This window comes from Mesoplodon densirostris, chromosome 2 (genome assembly GCF_025265405.1).
Source record: "Mesoplodon densirostris isolate mMesDen1 chromosome 2, mMesDen1 primary haplotype, whole genome shotgun sequence".
NCBI lineage: Eukaryota > Metazoa > Chordata > Mammalia > Artiodactyla > Ziphiidae > Mesoplodon > Mesoplodon densirostris.
In genome coordinates this window covers 179,274,486-179,291,564 of record NC_082662.1, presented here as the reverse complement: position 1 = coordinate 179,291,564, position 17,079 = coordinate 179,274,486, and the positions used below count along the sequence as shown (strand labels likewise).

Here is a 17,079-nt window from a genome sequence, read left to right as displayed (position 1 = left end):
TGCTGCTTTCCTTTCCCTCCCTCTCCTCCCACACATTTTCACCATGATGGGCTGCCGTTAATTGGTGAAGAGATCCACAGCTGTGAATGGCAGATCTGCCTTCTAAGCGATTCTGAGATCTGTTTTGATTTTCCACGTCTGGATTATCTCTGGTGGTTTTAAAATTCTGGGTCAGATTCCTCCTGCTTCTTAGGGTATTCTCAGGATCCTTCTTCCTACTGACCATCTGGGGGGTACCCCAAGGAGGAGACACTAATTTGTAGTACTCAGTAAACATTAATCTGCTGGAAAAACCCCAAACTTCATATAGAAGTCATATGCTGGTTTTATTTTGGTGTGTGTGATTTGATGTTTTTATTGTTTATACTCTATATAAAGTTATTATAAAATATTGGCTATATTTCCTGTGCTGTACATTCCATCCACATACCTTATTTATTTTATACCCAGTAGTTTGTAGGTCTTAATCCCCCTCAGCTGTCTTGCCCCTCCCTCCTCCTCTCCCCACTGGTAACACTAGTTTATTCTCTGCATCTGTCGGTTTCCCTTTTGTTATATCCATTCATTTGTTTTATTTTTCAAATTCCACATATAAGTGAATACATACAGTATTTGTCTTTCTCTGTCTGATTTATTTCACTAAGCATAATACCCTCCAGGTCTACTCATATTGTTGCAAAGGACAAAATTTTCATTCTTATTTAGGGCTGAGTAATATTCCATTGATATTCTAAGTCATTAATGTCACTTACATCTTCGATGAGAGTGGACAGTGAAGGGACATCTCTCATTGCCTTAAATCCCATGGCTCAGTTTCTCAGAAAAATCAGACTTTCTTTTTTCAGCCTGGGAAAAGTGCCCCTCTCACATCCAGAAACTTTTTTTTTCCCTAGAAATCTTTTTGAATAAGAGTTTCAGAGGGGAGCAAGCTGAGATGATCTTTAAAACGTGCAAGTACCAGTCAGGTAAAGAGGAAGCCGGGATGAAATGTACAGCTCTGCAGCTAACATGGGCCTCTTTTATGCCCTGCATCAGAGTAAGATAAAAGCCAACTCACAGAGCATGTGGATTAGCTATGGAAGATACTTGCAGAAGTTTTAATTACTGTTTAATATTTAATGCAACCCTAAATAATTGTCACTAGGAGATGCATAAGACTGCAAATGTTTCATTTCAACAGCACTATATATCAGAGATAATTATAGGAGAGATCTAATCTACACATCAGTACATTACAATAATAGATGAATTTTATCAATGGTGGTTGGTAATCAACACTCAGCCTTTAATTCTTTTAAAGTGGTTCTGTTCATTTTACTAAATTTTAAGAATAAAATGTCCTTTATTACTCTTCTCTCTGGGGATGTATGTTAGTTAAAATGTGATGGGGGAAAAAAGCCAAGCAATTCTTTAGAGTCTGGGAAGAGGGCTGGTGGTCAGATTCCTTTGTGTGGAAAGCAACACACACCCTTGCTCATCAGAGAGCTCAGCGGGGACCACTAAGAAAACAGGAGCTGGCAAAGTGGCACCATCCCAAGAAACCATGAGATCAGAGCTGACTGAAGGGCTGGGGAAATAGTCAGAGGAGCCTCATGATTCCTGGAAGACGTGCTGGATTCAATAAGGAGGGCTGGCCCCAGAACAAATTTTGGATCAGTCCAATTCTGGCTGGCAATAGCTCTCAATGACGGCCCTTTTTCCATTCTTTAAAATAATACTCCTGGGGCTTCCCTGGTGGCGCAGTGGTTGAGAGTCTGCCTGCCAATGCAGGGGACACGGGTTCGAGCCCTGGTCTGGGAAGATCCCACATGCTGCGGAGCAACTAGGCCTGTGAGCCACAACTACTGAGCCTGCGCGTCTGGAGCCTGTGCTCCGCAACAAGAGAGGCCGCGATAAGTGAGAGGCCCGCGTACCATGATGAAGAGTGGCCCCCGCTTGCCACAACTAGAGAAAGCCCTCGCACAGAAACAAAGACCCAACACAGCCATAAATAAATAAATAAATATTAAAAATAATAATAATAATACTCCTTTTCCTCACAGCCTAGTTCAGATAACCGCACTGGGGTTCTCAGAACTGACCAGGGGCTGGCATGTTTCCAGGAGGGACCAGACTCAGGGAAGTGGCCCTATCTCTCCACTACTTGGTTCCAGACATTGTGATGAAGTGCAAACATTTCTAAAACACTGACTCTCAAAATGTCACCTGCAAGAATTTTGCTCTCCAGAAGTAATCAAGCAGGTTTGGGCTGGATAAGGATGTAGTTAGTCCACTTGGATGGTTAAATGCATGGGGCTTGGGCATGTCACACATCTTGCTGTTAAGAGTCTTCACTGGGACTGACCAAGGGCTCACGCAATAGAAAGGGGCTATGGCTTGTTCTCAGGACACCCAGGGTCAGTTACCTACCTGTGAAATGGCTTCAGCTGGTTTACTCTGAATGACCGTGTACCAAAAGAATTATGAGTGGTGTTTATGTGTACGATTTTTGTTTCTCTTTCAAACAGCTCACGGATGAAGAGGGTGTAGTTGACGATATGACCGTTTGTCCTTACTGGAGGGTCCCAGCTCACTAAGATCTCCTGAGGGCCCTTGGCCAGCAATTTTGGAGGCTCCATCCCTGAAGGGGCTGAGGGGCTGGTTCGATCTTTGACAAGTGGACTCAGAACACCCCCTTGGCTGTTGTTGGCCATCACTGTGTAGCCATACTCCACACCTGGGGCGAGAGTAAAGTCATGATAGCGAGTTTCCAGGCCGGTGTAGACAATGGTTCCATCCCTCCTAAGTTCATAGCTTCTGATCTGGCCATTTGGGGTTCCTGGCGGTTTCCAGGTGATTTCTATGGATTCGGAGCCCGTGACTTGTAGTTTTGGAGGGTCCATGTTTTGTGGCGGGGCCTCCATTGTCCAGGCGGACTCTGCAACACTAGCTGTGCAACCTCCATTGGTGCAGGCCACTAGGGAGAGATTATACTGCGTGGAAGGCTGCAGGTGGGAAACCAACAGGGACAGGTTCTGCCCAGCCAGGTACTCCTTACCGTCCAGTCTGAGGAAATACTGAGTGATCTCTCCATTTTGAATTGATGGCGGTGACCAAGATACATTGATTTGAGTGGCACTGATGGTCCAAAGAGCTGGAGGGCTGACCCCTGCAGGGGCAGCCTCAAGGGTTGTGATGCTGGTAGGTGGGCTGGTGGAACAGCCCTCACTGGTGCAGGCTGTGACTACATACCTGTACGTGGAAAAAGGAAGCAGCGCTTCATCAGTATAATTGAAAGTCGTAGCATCAAAGCTGAAAGGATAGAGCACGTCGTTCCTTTGAAGCCTATAGGACTGGATAATGCCATTAGGCTGTCCTGGCGGGACCCAGGAAATCATCAGTTTGGGGGGGTTCACAGATACCTGGGCTATCTCAGGTGGAGAGAGGCCTTCTGGAAGTGCTTGCCTGGTCCTTACCGCACTCCAAGAGCTGCAGGTATGGCCTGCTGAATTCCAAGTGTGGATTTTATATTCATACTGCATCCATGGCTGCAGACCTGTGTCATTATATATAAATGTATGCAGACCTGTGTCATTATATATAAATGTATTCCTTTCAGTATTATATTCTGTGAAAACAATTTTCTCATCATCCTGGATTGTCTGATTCCCCCAAGCTTTTCCCTTGAAGCATCTGCGAATCACTTCATAGCGAATTATCTTTCCGTTTGGGTTAACGGGCTCTGACCAGCTCAGCTCGACGCTGGTGGACCCCACAGACTGGATGGTGGGAGCCAGCTGAGACTGGGGTGCGGCTTCTTCTGTCCACAGAGGCTGGGGTGCCGAGTGTGCACAGCCCGCCCTGGTGCAGGCCTCCAGCGTCAGCGTGTAGAGCGTGAAGGGGTCCAGGCGTCGGAAGAGAAATTGACGATTCAGGCCAGCGTACTCCAGGACTCCATCACTGAAGACATTGTACGTCTGCAGGAAGATGGGAAACAAAGCATATGATTTCTTGGTGTCACTATTTCATCCCTTTTAACCCCTTCTGCCCCCTATTCCTCACCTTGATGATCCTAACCCAGAAGAAGCATTCTGATATGAATTTTGGGAATGTGATCTTTGCTTTTTCTTTTTTTAAGGTTGGATATCATGTAAGCATATATCTAAAAGCTACGAGTCACTGAAATTAATTCGTTGACTTAAAGAGTGCTCACGGGTTTCCTCCCATTTTTATTTTTTAGAAGTGGGGAATAGTATTCAAATTCCCTATTTTATAAAAATTAAGTGCTTCTGATTTCACCCTGAGTAGGCTAAATAGGGCCTATCCACATTGTCTATTGCCACAGCATTTACTGGGAAATGGAATTATAATGCTTAATCATTTGTACCAGGATGCCAGGGCGGAAAATGTGTGAGTGTCTAGTGTGGGCACACATGCATGTACATAGGTACATATATATGTTATACACATATACAAAAACATAGGTACAAACTGATGACCAGAAAATGGAAAACCCACCCTGTTTTCTCTTACCAGTTATAGAAGAATAGATGGCTTCTTTGGAGCAAAGTATTCTTTTGTTCCAGGGAAAACCATCCGAATGCTCATGATACAAATGTAGAGCAAGTTTCCAACCCATATTATTCATTGTTCTTTGGGGAAGATGAGAGGTAACTTAACTTGAATGTAGATGTTTTTGAATGATGGTGCCCCATCTTTTCACGCTTCAGTGTACCTGAGAGACAGGAGACCTTCCTGTACATGGTCGTGAGCCTATGATTATGTCTCTTAAGATGAGATGGACAAATACCAGAGTCCCTTGAGAGGCAAATCTTCCCACAGGTTGTTCCTGGATTGTTGATATACTTTAATGTTATTTAAGATTAAATAGCCTAGATTTGGAAATCTATTTATGTTGGACTATTGTATTTTGGTGTGATTTTCTTGTTGGGGGTCTCAGGGCAAGATCATACCCCTGAGGGAAGGGGAATAGAGTGTTTTCTGAAGACAGCTTAGATTCCACAATCAATTTGAAAGTCTCTATGACTCTCTGTGCCCTCCCCCATATTCACCTGGCAAATCTCTAACTAGTGTTAAATTCAGCTCTCCCTCTGGACCTTAGCTTCTAACTGGGTTTGGAGAAAAACTCTCAAATATATTGACTGGTCTCACTTTAAATTTCTTACCATAACTTTTAAATAGATGATTACCAACTATAAAACCATATGTTTACTCTCTCATTTTCCAAAGTAAGAAATATCTTCTCCTTTCCCCACTAACAGCCAATACCCCCTTCTCTCGCTCACAGGTGGTTGTTGACATAACCACATATTTGACTGAGGAAAGCAGAGGCAGTCAGACAGGAATGTTCTCATGTTATAGATGATCACTGCCATATGCATGTGAATCTAGACGTACCCTATTTGCCTCCCTTCCTTTTCCTATGGATGAAGTACCTCTGCCCCCACTGAAGTCCACCTGAGCTCTGGATCCTGTCCTCTCCTCCTTCCTACAGATTTCACCCTTGCAATTATTCTCATTATCTCTTGCTTCACTGATTTATCTCCCTCTACTGGGTTATTTCCATTAGCATTTAAATGTACTCTAGGATCTTTCACTGATTTTTGAATAAAACTTCTTGACACCACAGTCCCCTGGCTCCTGCCCCATTTCTCTGTTTTTTCTTTCCATCTATACTTCTTTGAAGCGTTGCTCTCCTATTCCCTCAAACCATCCCGACCAGGTTTCCCATTGCAACACTTGATTTCCTTGTGAAGATCACAGTGACCTCCTGGTTTCCAAATACAGGGTCACATCTCTGCCCTCATGTTACTGGATCTCTCAACACCATTGGCACATTTTCTGTTCCCTTTTGGGACATCCCTCTCATCTACTTTTCCTTCTGCCTCACGTGCCTTGACAACTCCTCTCCATACTCTTGACCTCTAAATTTTTGTATTCCCCAGGGCTTGATCCCAGGCTCTCTTCATCTCTAGTTGTATTCTCTCCATAGGTGATGTCCTCCAGGCCCATGGGTTTGAATACTACTCATCTTCTAATGAATTCCAAATACATATATCTTCATGAAGAACTCTCTCGAGTGTTCTAGACTTGTACTTCCAACCACCTACTTATCCCCTCAAACCTGTACATCTTCCAGCCTTCCCTTCCCAGTCAATGACTCAAGGCCAAAGTCCAGAAGTCATTCTGAAATACTATTTTTCCTTCATGTATCACATTCAGGCTATTAGCAAATCTTGTCATCTCTACCTTCTGGATACATCCCCAATCCACTCACGTTTCTCGACCTTCTCAACTCCCACTCTAATTCAAGCCACAGTCAATTCTACCCTGACTTCTTTAACAGATTCCAAACTCCACTGGTCTCCTTATAGCCCATTTCCTACATAGGAGCCAGAGTGATTTGGAAAAACATAAATTTGATCGTGCTATCCCTTTGCCTAAACCCTTCCGTAGTTTCTCATCACACTCAGAATAAATCCCAAGCTCCTGATCACAGCCCACAGGGTTGAGCACAATCCACCTTTTACCAATCCCTTGAATCTCTTCTAGTATCATCTTCCCTCCCCAACCCTCCCAAGCTTCAACCACACTGGCTTTCTTCCCTTGATGTGAAGAAACCAAGTTCATCCCTGGCTTCAGGCCTTGCATTTGCTGTTCACTTTGTCTGAACATTTTGCTCTCGTATCTTCACATGACTGACTCTGTCTTGTCATTCAGGGCTCAGCTCAAATGTCAACTCAATTCAAATGATCATCCATGCTAAAATAGCCCGAGCAGGCATAATTACATTATTCTGTTTAATTTTCCTTATAGCGTTCACCACTCTCTCAAATTCTCTGGTTTGTGTACTAGCTTCTTGTTTGCCTCTCTGTAGCCCCACTGTTCATGTATTCACACACACATACAAGGTCTGTGACAGCAGGGACCTTGCCTGTCTTGTTCACTCCTGAATAATTGCCTGGCACTTAGTAGAAGCCTCAATAAATATTTGGTGAAACACAAATGCACGTAAAAGGAGTAGATATTTCTATTGTCCATCATTCCAGGAAGAGGCAGACACTAGGATGGGAAATAAACACTCACAAGGAGGGGTGTTTTGATGGGCGTGAAAGAGATACTCTTTTCTCTGATGGGGACCTTAGGGCTGAGGCTTGGATTTTAAGGCCATGGTTCCTAAGGTTCAGGCCTCCTGTCCTAGAGTAGGCAAAGTCTGGTTTGGTCACATGTCAGGGGCTGGTAGAAAGCAGCTTGCTTCTGCTACTTGTAGCATACCTGGAGGGGGGCAGAGAGGTGGCCACCGTACCAGGCAGTGAGGCAGCCTACAGGGAGGCCAGTGAGGATGGGCCTGGGTCTGTGAGCTCTAGTTACATACCTAAGTCACTGCTGTAGGTAACTTCCTGCCAGCATCCCACTATGGGTTTTCAGGGAAGGTTTATCAAAAGTCAAAGCTTAGTCTTAGATGTTCTATGTGGAATTAGTGGAGGAGTCTTTGCCACCTTGAGAGGGAGTGGTAAAGGAGAGGCAGAGTGTCTACAGCATCTGCAGGGGGTGGCAGTCCCAGCCTGCACAAGGTGATTGATGAGGGCCTGAGTGGTGGTCCAGGGCCAGAGGAGACTAGAGGCAGAGACAGTAATAGATGGACAGCTGAGTTGCCAGCAGCCTTGGAGAAGAACATCAGAAGGGTGATGATGTTGCCTCTTATGTGGGTGATGGTTCAAAGCATCAAAATGTGGATGATAATGGAAACCTTATTTGGGCGCTCACAGACTGGTGAAGCTGGGGTTAGATGTGACATTAATAAGACTGCTTCTCATGCCTACATAGGGATATCGTGGACTTAGCAGACACGTGGGGCTTCCTGTTTCCTGCTGAGTGAGCTCTGCTCAAAGTGCAAATTAGGCAAAGCTTAAGCAAAGAGCTGGGCAGGACAATTCAGGAGGCCCTAGGAACATGGTCATTTAGAGTTCCGTTTTGGTGTGACTTCCTGGCTTCAAATCCCAATTCGATTGTCACAATGTTATTTAGCCTCGGACAAGTGATTTAGTTTTTACGTGCCCAGTGAGGTTTAGTGGTACCTACAGAGTAGGGCTGATGTGCGGATTAAATGAGATAATCCATAGAGAGCACTTAGACAGCGTTGGGTTCATAGGAAGCTTAACACGTGTGAGCTAGTTTTCTCTGATCTATGATTAAGCGCCTGGAGGAACTATCAGGAAGAATTAACCAGACTGTGAAGGGAGTTTTCCCACAGTGACCTGATGGCATGTCAGGGCTCATCTATTTATCTGTAGAATACCAACATGATTGCACATTCAGGGTAGACATTACCTTTATCACACCATTGGTTCTTACAGGCTCTGACCACTGCAGTAGCAACGCCCGGCCGTTCTCCTTCTGCTCCACTGTAAAGTAGCTCAGTCCACTGGGGGAAGATTCTAGGGTTCGAACTAGAGTCCAGGGGCTTGAAACTTCTCCTGCCTGGTTTGTGGCCACAACACCAATGTGATATGTGGTGAAGGGTTCTAACCCGAACAGGTGGGCTCGATGGCTTGTTCCCTGGAAGAAAATGAACAGTTTAGTTTCCTTTTGGAAACTGCTGCCAATTGCTGGAAGGTCATTCTTTGGCCAAGATGCCTCACCAATGGCAGCACAAATATCACAACAGAGTTTTGAATTATTAAGAAAACAATATGGTTTTTTCCTGTTCTTCACATGCTAAATATATTACCTAATGTCGTGTGATTTCAGACACGCACACACGGCTTGGATCAGATAGGATCCTTGCCTTTTCAGAGCTTGCGACCCAAGGGATGCAATAAAAAAAAAAATCTATGATGTCTCAGGTCAGTGTAGCATCCAGCTCATGATGGAAATCAGTGGTACCAAGTTGAGTGGCAGAGAATGGAATAATCTCAAGGATTTGGAAATTGAACCTGAACGACGCTAATTCTCTCTCATTAAACCCCGACACTATTTTTTACGTAAGACTCTCCCCATCTCCCCCCTCTCTCGTTCTCTTGGTGTGTATTTACATTTTACAAAGACAATAAAACAAACACAAGGAAACAACAATAAACCAACTGAACTATAGATGCACAAGCACCCTGAGAGCAGTCTACTATTAATATCAATGTGAAAATATTCTCATTTGTTAAAAACACCCTAACTAAAACTCTGAAATTTACCCAAAGTAATTGTTAGCTAGGCTTTGAGTATTTGGTCTTTGTTAATTTAAAAGAAAAAAAAAAGATAGCATAATTAGTTTTTTTCCTGCTTGGACAGCAGCACTAACCATATTTTGCATAATTAAACTGGACCTAAGAATCCTAATGTTTTGAAAGAGCCCAGGGTGCTCTTTCTACATCTGGGCTGGATGGAAGTGTCTGTTTACAGATAGGAATTATGTCTGCAAGTGGACCAGTAACGTGTGTATAGGTAAACACACACACACACACAGACACTTTCTGTTGTGTACCATAGCCATTGGACGTGAATAATCACGAAGAAGTTTTTACTGGTTTAATAGGATATATACACTTAATGGTATGTGAGGTCAGCTTTGGTTTATTTGACACTTAAATGTGACAGATAGTCTTCAATGGTCTTCTTTTTGGTGGGCACAGGAAGAGGAATATGAGATGAAGAAGAGGAAGTTATTTCTGCGAGTAGTACCCGAAAGCACCAGACAAAGTTATGTGTATGGAAAATCTTTTTAATTTGAGGGAATCCAAGTCTCATTTTGAAAAAAATCTAAAACCAGGTGGCAAAATCCAACTGAACCACTTTCCAAAAAAACTGGTTAGACAAAACCAAAACACACCGTAGAAATAATTTTTGACACCATTTCCCCACATTCTTGGTTATAAGTTTCTATTAGTTAATGTTTCTTATTATGTGTTAAACACAAGCAGAGGAAATATAATTTCCTTTACTTATCAAAAACTTGTAAAGTCAATTTTCCTGTTTTAGTAAGGTCCTATTATGATATTATATGCTGAACTCTTGAAATCTTTTAGTATTTAAACACTTGCTAAGCGACCAGACTCTGAAAAAAATTTTACAGAAATACTAATTTCTCTTTTTTAAAATATTAAAAGTTAGATCATAAATATTTAAAACTTATTTCTCCAACAACACTGGATTGGTCTTTTAGATAAATATAGCACAGAAATAGAATGACCATCGTGCATATTAAAGCTGAATATGCTACAAGTCCCGACTACAAACATTCTTTTCTGATAAATGATTCCTTTTCTGTGGAAATAGGGCAAACATGGGCAAGATTAATAATGCAAAAAAGAACAATTCTTTGTTCAGAATATTCAGTAATAGATGCCAAAAAAGCATCAGCTCCAAAGCAAATAGTAATCACCTCTAACAGATTATATATTAAAAAAGGTAGGCTGCTGGGGGACATTTAGAGATAGCTTTTGTCATAAGAAACATGAAAAGCATGTGGGCTATAAAGCAAAAACATATGTATATTGTCAATAGCAGCACCTGCTCAATTACAGTTTATTTCAGAGCTGAGAATTCCAGTCAGCCCCTAGATGGCAATACTATCAAGCACATTCCGTACCATGAGCGCTCAATGCTTACCTGACATTCAGTCATCCAACACACTCCAGGCAACCATTTAAAAATAACAAAACTGATTTCATTACAGATTCTTTTAATAAACATTTATAGCCAGATCCTTGAAAGCAGAAGTACTGAAAATGCTCTGGCTTCAAAACCTCCACCATCTAATGTGGAAATATGACCTGCAGGTCTCAAGTTGAAGTTCATGCATGCCTGACACAGAAATGTTTACATGTAGACCCCTACGAAAGGTGATTACAACAGTTGTTTTGCTTAATTTGGTCTATATATCTTCTTTAAAAATAGAAATAATCACATATCGTAAATGTATAGGAAACGTGAAGGAGAATTTTTATATCATAAATTTATACTGAGACAAGTTCCCATATTATGTCAACTTGTTATTGCTGCAAAACTACAACACACACACACACATGCTTTAAATAAACCTCAGTGATAGCCATACTTTTTGTCAATATTTAGTTAAGTCCATGTAAAAAATAAAGAAAACTTCAAAATGGCAAGACAATCCCTAACCGATTTATTCTTTGACATTTTAGGAAATCCTTTCTATTATTCTCCCCTGAATGGATTTCTAACCCCAGAGTTCACTATTTTAGAATGCAACTGTAAAATCGGGGCACAGTTCACTCTATGGATTAGGTTGAGTCTTGTTTGTTTACTCAGTTACTTGTGATTTTCCTTAAATTCAGAATATTTGCTTGAGCACTGTTGACCTTACATGATTTGGATTCCATTCCTTCCTTTGGGGATGGAGCATTCTGTCCCACTGATGGGGAAAAGTCCTCATTAAAAACTTTTCCTTCTTTTCGCTCCGCTGCTGCCCCTTTACTTCCTTCCCTCTGGAGATTATCTTAATTCAATACTCTTACTTTTTTCTTTTCATTGTCATTGTTTTGTTTGTTATTTCCCTTTTCTGTCCTACTGATTCTTTTGAGAGATATATATTTTTGTTATCCCTGACCTTTGGGCTACCTACTTACACCTTCTTCCCTTTTGTCTTTGTCCTGTCCATGTCTACAGCCTCATAATATTGCTAATTTTTTTAAAATTCTAAACATATATTAACCACTTCTGTTAGGCAGCCGAAGAAAAGAATGACTCAACAAAGGAAAACAGGAATAATTCGTTCTCTGCAATCTAATACTTCCAATGAGAATTAAGCTTTTTGTCTTTAAACTGATATGCATGAGAGTCAGAGTCTGGATACAGATCAGTGAGTCTTTTAATGAGACATAAAGACAAGACTCTCTGGAACACTCTGCCAGTTGAGGTTCTGCTGGCAATGTGAACTACACTTTAACCTCTCAACTCTGCTCCTGGGGGCACGTGAAACTACTTGGAGTCTTTGGCAGTCAGACAATTTTACACCATCTCCTCTGATTATTTTTGATTACTTGAAGTGCCCCAAAGGTGGCCATGGGGTCAATAGGTTTATGTAGGTTGAAAATGATCAAAAATTACCATTGATCTGTAGCTGTCAATAAAAGGCTGCATGGGGAGACTCCCTGCACAAATGTTTAAACTGCATAAAGCAACCTAACTTAGTCATCTTTGAGTCCATTGATCTGATGATCCAGCAGTTTCCAGAGCCTTCCCTCTGGTCTTTAAGGTGCATTTTCACTGAACCCATTTACCTTGGCCCTAAGGACTCTTTTTACCCTGCTCCTGGTAATGAACTAAAACACTGATGTCTCTGCACTGCTGTGTTCATCAACAGAGTCTTATGTGTGCTTATTGCATTTGGAATTTTTTACCCTGCTGCTGGTAATGAACTAAAACACTGATGTCTCTGCACTGCTGTGTTCATCAACAGAGTCTTATGTGTGCTTATTGCATTTGGAAGGGGTTAATCTTCCTGGTCACCATCAACTTCATTTCTAGCCAATGGGGTTTCTTCTGGCTTCACCCCTTTTCTTGGGCTCCGTATTTAAAAATGGGTGACTATTGGCTTATAAATCCTAATCTGGTTGTAGGATTCCTTTGCCTCCTTAATTCTCATGAATGCCAAGACCCAGAGAATACCTCATATGGAAAGTTTGCTTATTTTGCACAGAGAGCTTCAGGGAAAGCTAGATTTAAATATATTAACTTTTGTTTTCTTCAGTTGAACCACCTGGATGCTGCTTCTCCGTTTAATTGTAAGTTACAGTTTATCTTGTCATAATGATAAAATAAAGGACTGGTTATTGACAAGCGTCTGGTTTAGTTACAACTGAAACATGAGAAATAAGAAAAGTTCTCATTTAGCATCACCTGAAATTCATGGCTTTGAGCCGAGTACATCCAGTCAATTGGATGACTTTTATATATTTTAGTGCATAAAAAATCAACACAAAATATTTTTCTAGATTTCTGAAAGCCAGATAATTTGAGGCATTGTCAATCTATATTCCTTCCCATTCATAAAGTTAATTTTTGAGTTCTCCAAAAGTTCATCAACATATTTCTATCTAGTACTTATTTTGTAAAAATCCAATCAGTCTTAATACAGAAATGCTCTCTTTGTTACCCATCCCCAAATATCAACCTTGAGTGCTTATCCATGGTTATCTAAGCATGGACTTCCAAGCCTGCAAAATGTTAACACAGTCAGAAAATTTCCACTGATTTCACATGTATACTGACTTTATGGGTGCCATCTCTGTCTACAGAGCTCCTGGCTGGTGGGACAAAGAAGACATTTTTTGATGACACACACATACCTGTAGAGTTGCTCCAGAATGAAAGATCGACTGACAGTACAAGAAAGGTAGAAAAAAATACCCTTTGGGTTCATGATCTATTGTCATGTGTGTGAACAGTGTGTCTATGTTAGGTGGCATTCCTAAGTGGCAAGACAGAGCTGCCAAAATGGTCAGGGGAAACATTTAGTATTGTTGGCCAGCAGCTCCATTCAATTCTTTAAATCCTTTTGAGAATCTGATATGTACAAGATTCAGTAAAGTTGGTGTGCGGATACAAGATGGAAAACACAGGCTTTTGACATTTAGGAGTTTATAATCTAGTAGAGCAGATCAACAATATATACAGATGCACACAATTCAGAGCGTAGTAGATGCTATACTGTGTGCCAGGGAAATCAGGGAGATACTGAAGAGATAGATACTTCTAATTGGGAAAGAAGGTGAGAAGCTGGGGAAAACTTCGTTGGCATCTGATGTAGGACAGGAAAGATGTAGAGTTTGAGTAGATGAAAATGTGTGAGGGATTGGAAGAAAGAACAGAAGGAAAAAATGCAGGATACATTTGGAAAAGAGCTAAGAGTTGAATGTAGCTGAAGGGTTGTGGATATAGGGCAATAGTGGGGATTAAGGAAGGGAAGAGACTGGTGGTAAGATTGGACAGGGCTGTGAATGTCACCCTAAAGGTTCTGGGCTACATTTGTTAGGAAACAATAAACAACAGAACTCTACCATGCAATTTGAAGGAATAATGGAAGAATGTTTAAATTTTGCCTGTCACGGTGTAGGTCATGGTTAGTGACTGATAAAATAATAAATCTGTTAAGATGAATTCATTCATTCATTTAATTATTATTCAGCCAATAAAGTATAGACTGCCATATGTAAAAAGTAATAGGAGAGTATTTTCTAAGGAATAAGATTTTGCAGCAACATGGAGGGACCTAGAGATTATTATACCAAGTGAAGTACACCAGACAGAGAAAGACAAATATCAGTATCACTTATATGTGGAATCTTAAAAAAAAGATACAAATGAACTTAAAACATAAATAAACTCGCAGACAGAGGAAACAAACTTATAGTTACCAAAGGGGAAAGGGAGGCAGGGAAGGATAAATTAGGCGTTTGGGATTAGCAGATACAAATTACTAAATATAAAATAGATGAACAACAAGAGTAAATTAGGAGTTTGGGATTAAAATATGCACACTACTGTATATAAAATGGATAACCAGCAAGGACCTACTGTAAAGCACAGGAAAATCTACTCAATATTTTAAAATAACCTATAAGGGAAAAGAATCTGAAAAGAATATATATATATGTATAAGAATACATGTATATATATCTGAATCACTTTGCTGCATATCTTAAACTAACACATTATAAATCAACTATACTTCAATTAAAAAAAAGAGAAAAAATAGATATGCTATACATTGTAAATTTACAATTGGAACATTGTAAATAATGTTGACATAAAAATGTCCATGGGGCTTCCCTGGTGGAGCAGTCGTTGAGAGTCCACCCGCCGATGCAGGGGACACAGTTTCATGCCCCGGTCTGGGAAGATCCCACATGCTGCGGAGTGGCTGGGCCCGTGAGCCATGGCTGCTGGGCCTGCGCGTCTGGAGCCTGTGCTCCGCAACGGGAGAGGCAACAACAGTGAGAGGGCCGTGTACCGCAAAACAAAACAAAACAAAAAAGCCCATGGTCACAGGTATTATACATGAGTGACTATGGCAGTTGTACAAAGAGGTGGAAGCCATTATTCCTCAACTGTATATAATTAGGCCAAATGTGTGCCTGTTCAGCTCATAATCTTCAGAGACAAAATTTCTTCTCCTATAAATTAAAACATGGTAACATTTAAAAAAAGGAATAAGATTTTTAAAAATTTTATTGAATATTTGCTCCATTTCAAAATTTGAAATTATTCTTTGCACAGTGTTTGTCTTTTGACTGAAGTCAAGGTGGGGATTATAACAGCTGGACTGAATTGAAGACAATTATACTGTCCTCTGTCCTGAATCACATGTACCTGGTTTATGGTTTTTGTTGGTAGTGGGGACATGTTAGTGTGGAACCATCCATACCCTTATACTTTATACACATCAAACAGCTAGAAGGCAGCTGGAAAAGTTTAGGGATACTGTTGATGACAACAAAATAGAATGAAGCTAATTCAAAAGTTCAAACAAGTGTGAAAGCATTCCTAGCTCTGGGTTCTAACTAATGTCAGAGAGCTCAATTGGAAAGATTTCAAGAAAGTATAAATGCATATCCTCCCATTAAGTAATTGTGATATGTATTGTTACATAACTGATTAGTCAGGGGTCATTTGTTGTAACAATTGTAAATTTCAAATTTAAAATGTTCAGCTTAGAGTTTTCATGTGTTAGTGCTGTGTGTACTTTTGTGTCTTCCACAAATATCTACATTCAGAGAAGAAGAATGACATGTGAAAAAGTGGGTATTTTTTTCTCTCATTGAAGTACATCATTCATTTTGTAATGGGGGGGTCAATGCAAAAAGAAGATTCAACTCACAGAAGTTTTCTTTATAGATAAATGGGCTCTATCAATTTAATCTATCAATATAAAACAAAAGCTAGGGTTCTTGCAAATGAACGATGAAGCCTCAGTTACCATAAAAACATTGGGGAGAAAAAAGAAAGGTTTTGAAATGGCTCATTTTTCAAAGGAGAAGAGGAAAAAAAATTAAATTTGTGATAATTAAATTTTAAAGTGGCAAATCAGTCACACTAAATATTAAAAAGCAGTCCTTCTGATCTATCAAAATTAAAAATGTGCATACTCTCTGCCCCAGCAATTCCACTCTGGCAATCTATTTTATGGCAATACTAGTAAAACTGTACTAAACTGCATTGAACAGAATTTCATTAATTCCAGCCAGTCTTATGTTTATTCAATCCTTGATTAAACATATTTATTGAAGGTTTCCTGTGTACTAGGCACCCTCCTAAGCTCTGAGGACACAGCAGAAAGCACGGGAGACAAGGACATACCCTCTGAGTCTTACACTGTAAGGAGGGAAAATGTAAGGAGTCCTACATTTATACAAGCAAAATGGAGAGAGAGGGAGTGAGTGGGCGAGAGACAGAGACAGAGACAGAGAATTAGAAGCTGTGACAAATTATGAAGGAAATAATTAGAGTGATGAACTAGCATTTTTTAGGTGGTAGGGAAGACTGAGTCTTGGTTTAAGAAAGGTGGGTGAAGATCCTTGAGGAAGTTCCATGTAGGCAAGACTACAGAAGAAACCATGTGAAAAACCAGGGGGGAACTTTTAGGCAGAAGGATGAGCTTGAGATTTTTGCTGGCAGAGAGAAGTCAGTGTGAGTGAGGCCTGTGAGTGAGAGGGAGGACGGCCCAAGGTACGGTCAAAATGATGGGCAGGTGCCAGATGGTGGATATTTTTAGGCCAAGGTAAGAGTTAGAGTCTGATGCTAATTTCAATGGAAAATTATTGAAGGCCTTTAAGCAAGGGAGTGACACAATTTGATTTAGGTTTTAAAGAGATCATTCTTCCTTCAAAAACTAAAAATAGAGTTACCATATGATCCAGAAGTCCCACTGCTACACATATATCTGGAGAAAACTCTAATTCAAAAAGCTACATGCACCCCAGTGTTCATAGCAGCACTATTTACAATAGCCAAGACACAGAAGCAACCTAAATGTCCATGGACAGATGAATGGATAAAGAAGATGTGATATATATATATATATATATATACACACACACACACACACATATACACAAT

General features: G+C 40.7%; 1 protein-coding gene across 1 annotated transcript in view; it reads right to left on the bottom strand.

Moving 5' to 3' along the window:
* Positions 1 to 17,079, bottom strand: part of USH2A (usherin) — a 790,488-nt gene that overhangs the window by 58,037 nt on the left and 715,372 nt on the right. The window contains exons 61-63 of the mRNA XM_060088664.1: positions 8,332 to 8,559; positions 3,566 to 3,956; positions 2,410 to 3,535 (exon numbers count right to left, since the gene is read on the bottom strand). Of these exons, the coding sequence (XP_059944647.1) occupies positions 2,410 to 3,535; positions 3,566 to 3,956; positions 8,332 to 8,559 (1,745 nt within the window). The remainder of the gene's footprint in view (positions 1 to 2,409; positions 3,536 to 3,565; positions 3,957 to 8,331; positions 8,560 to 17,079) is intronic.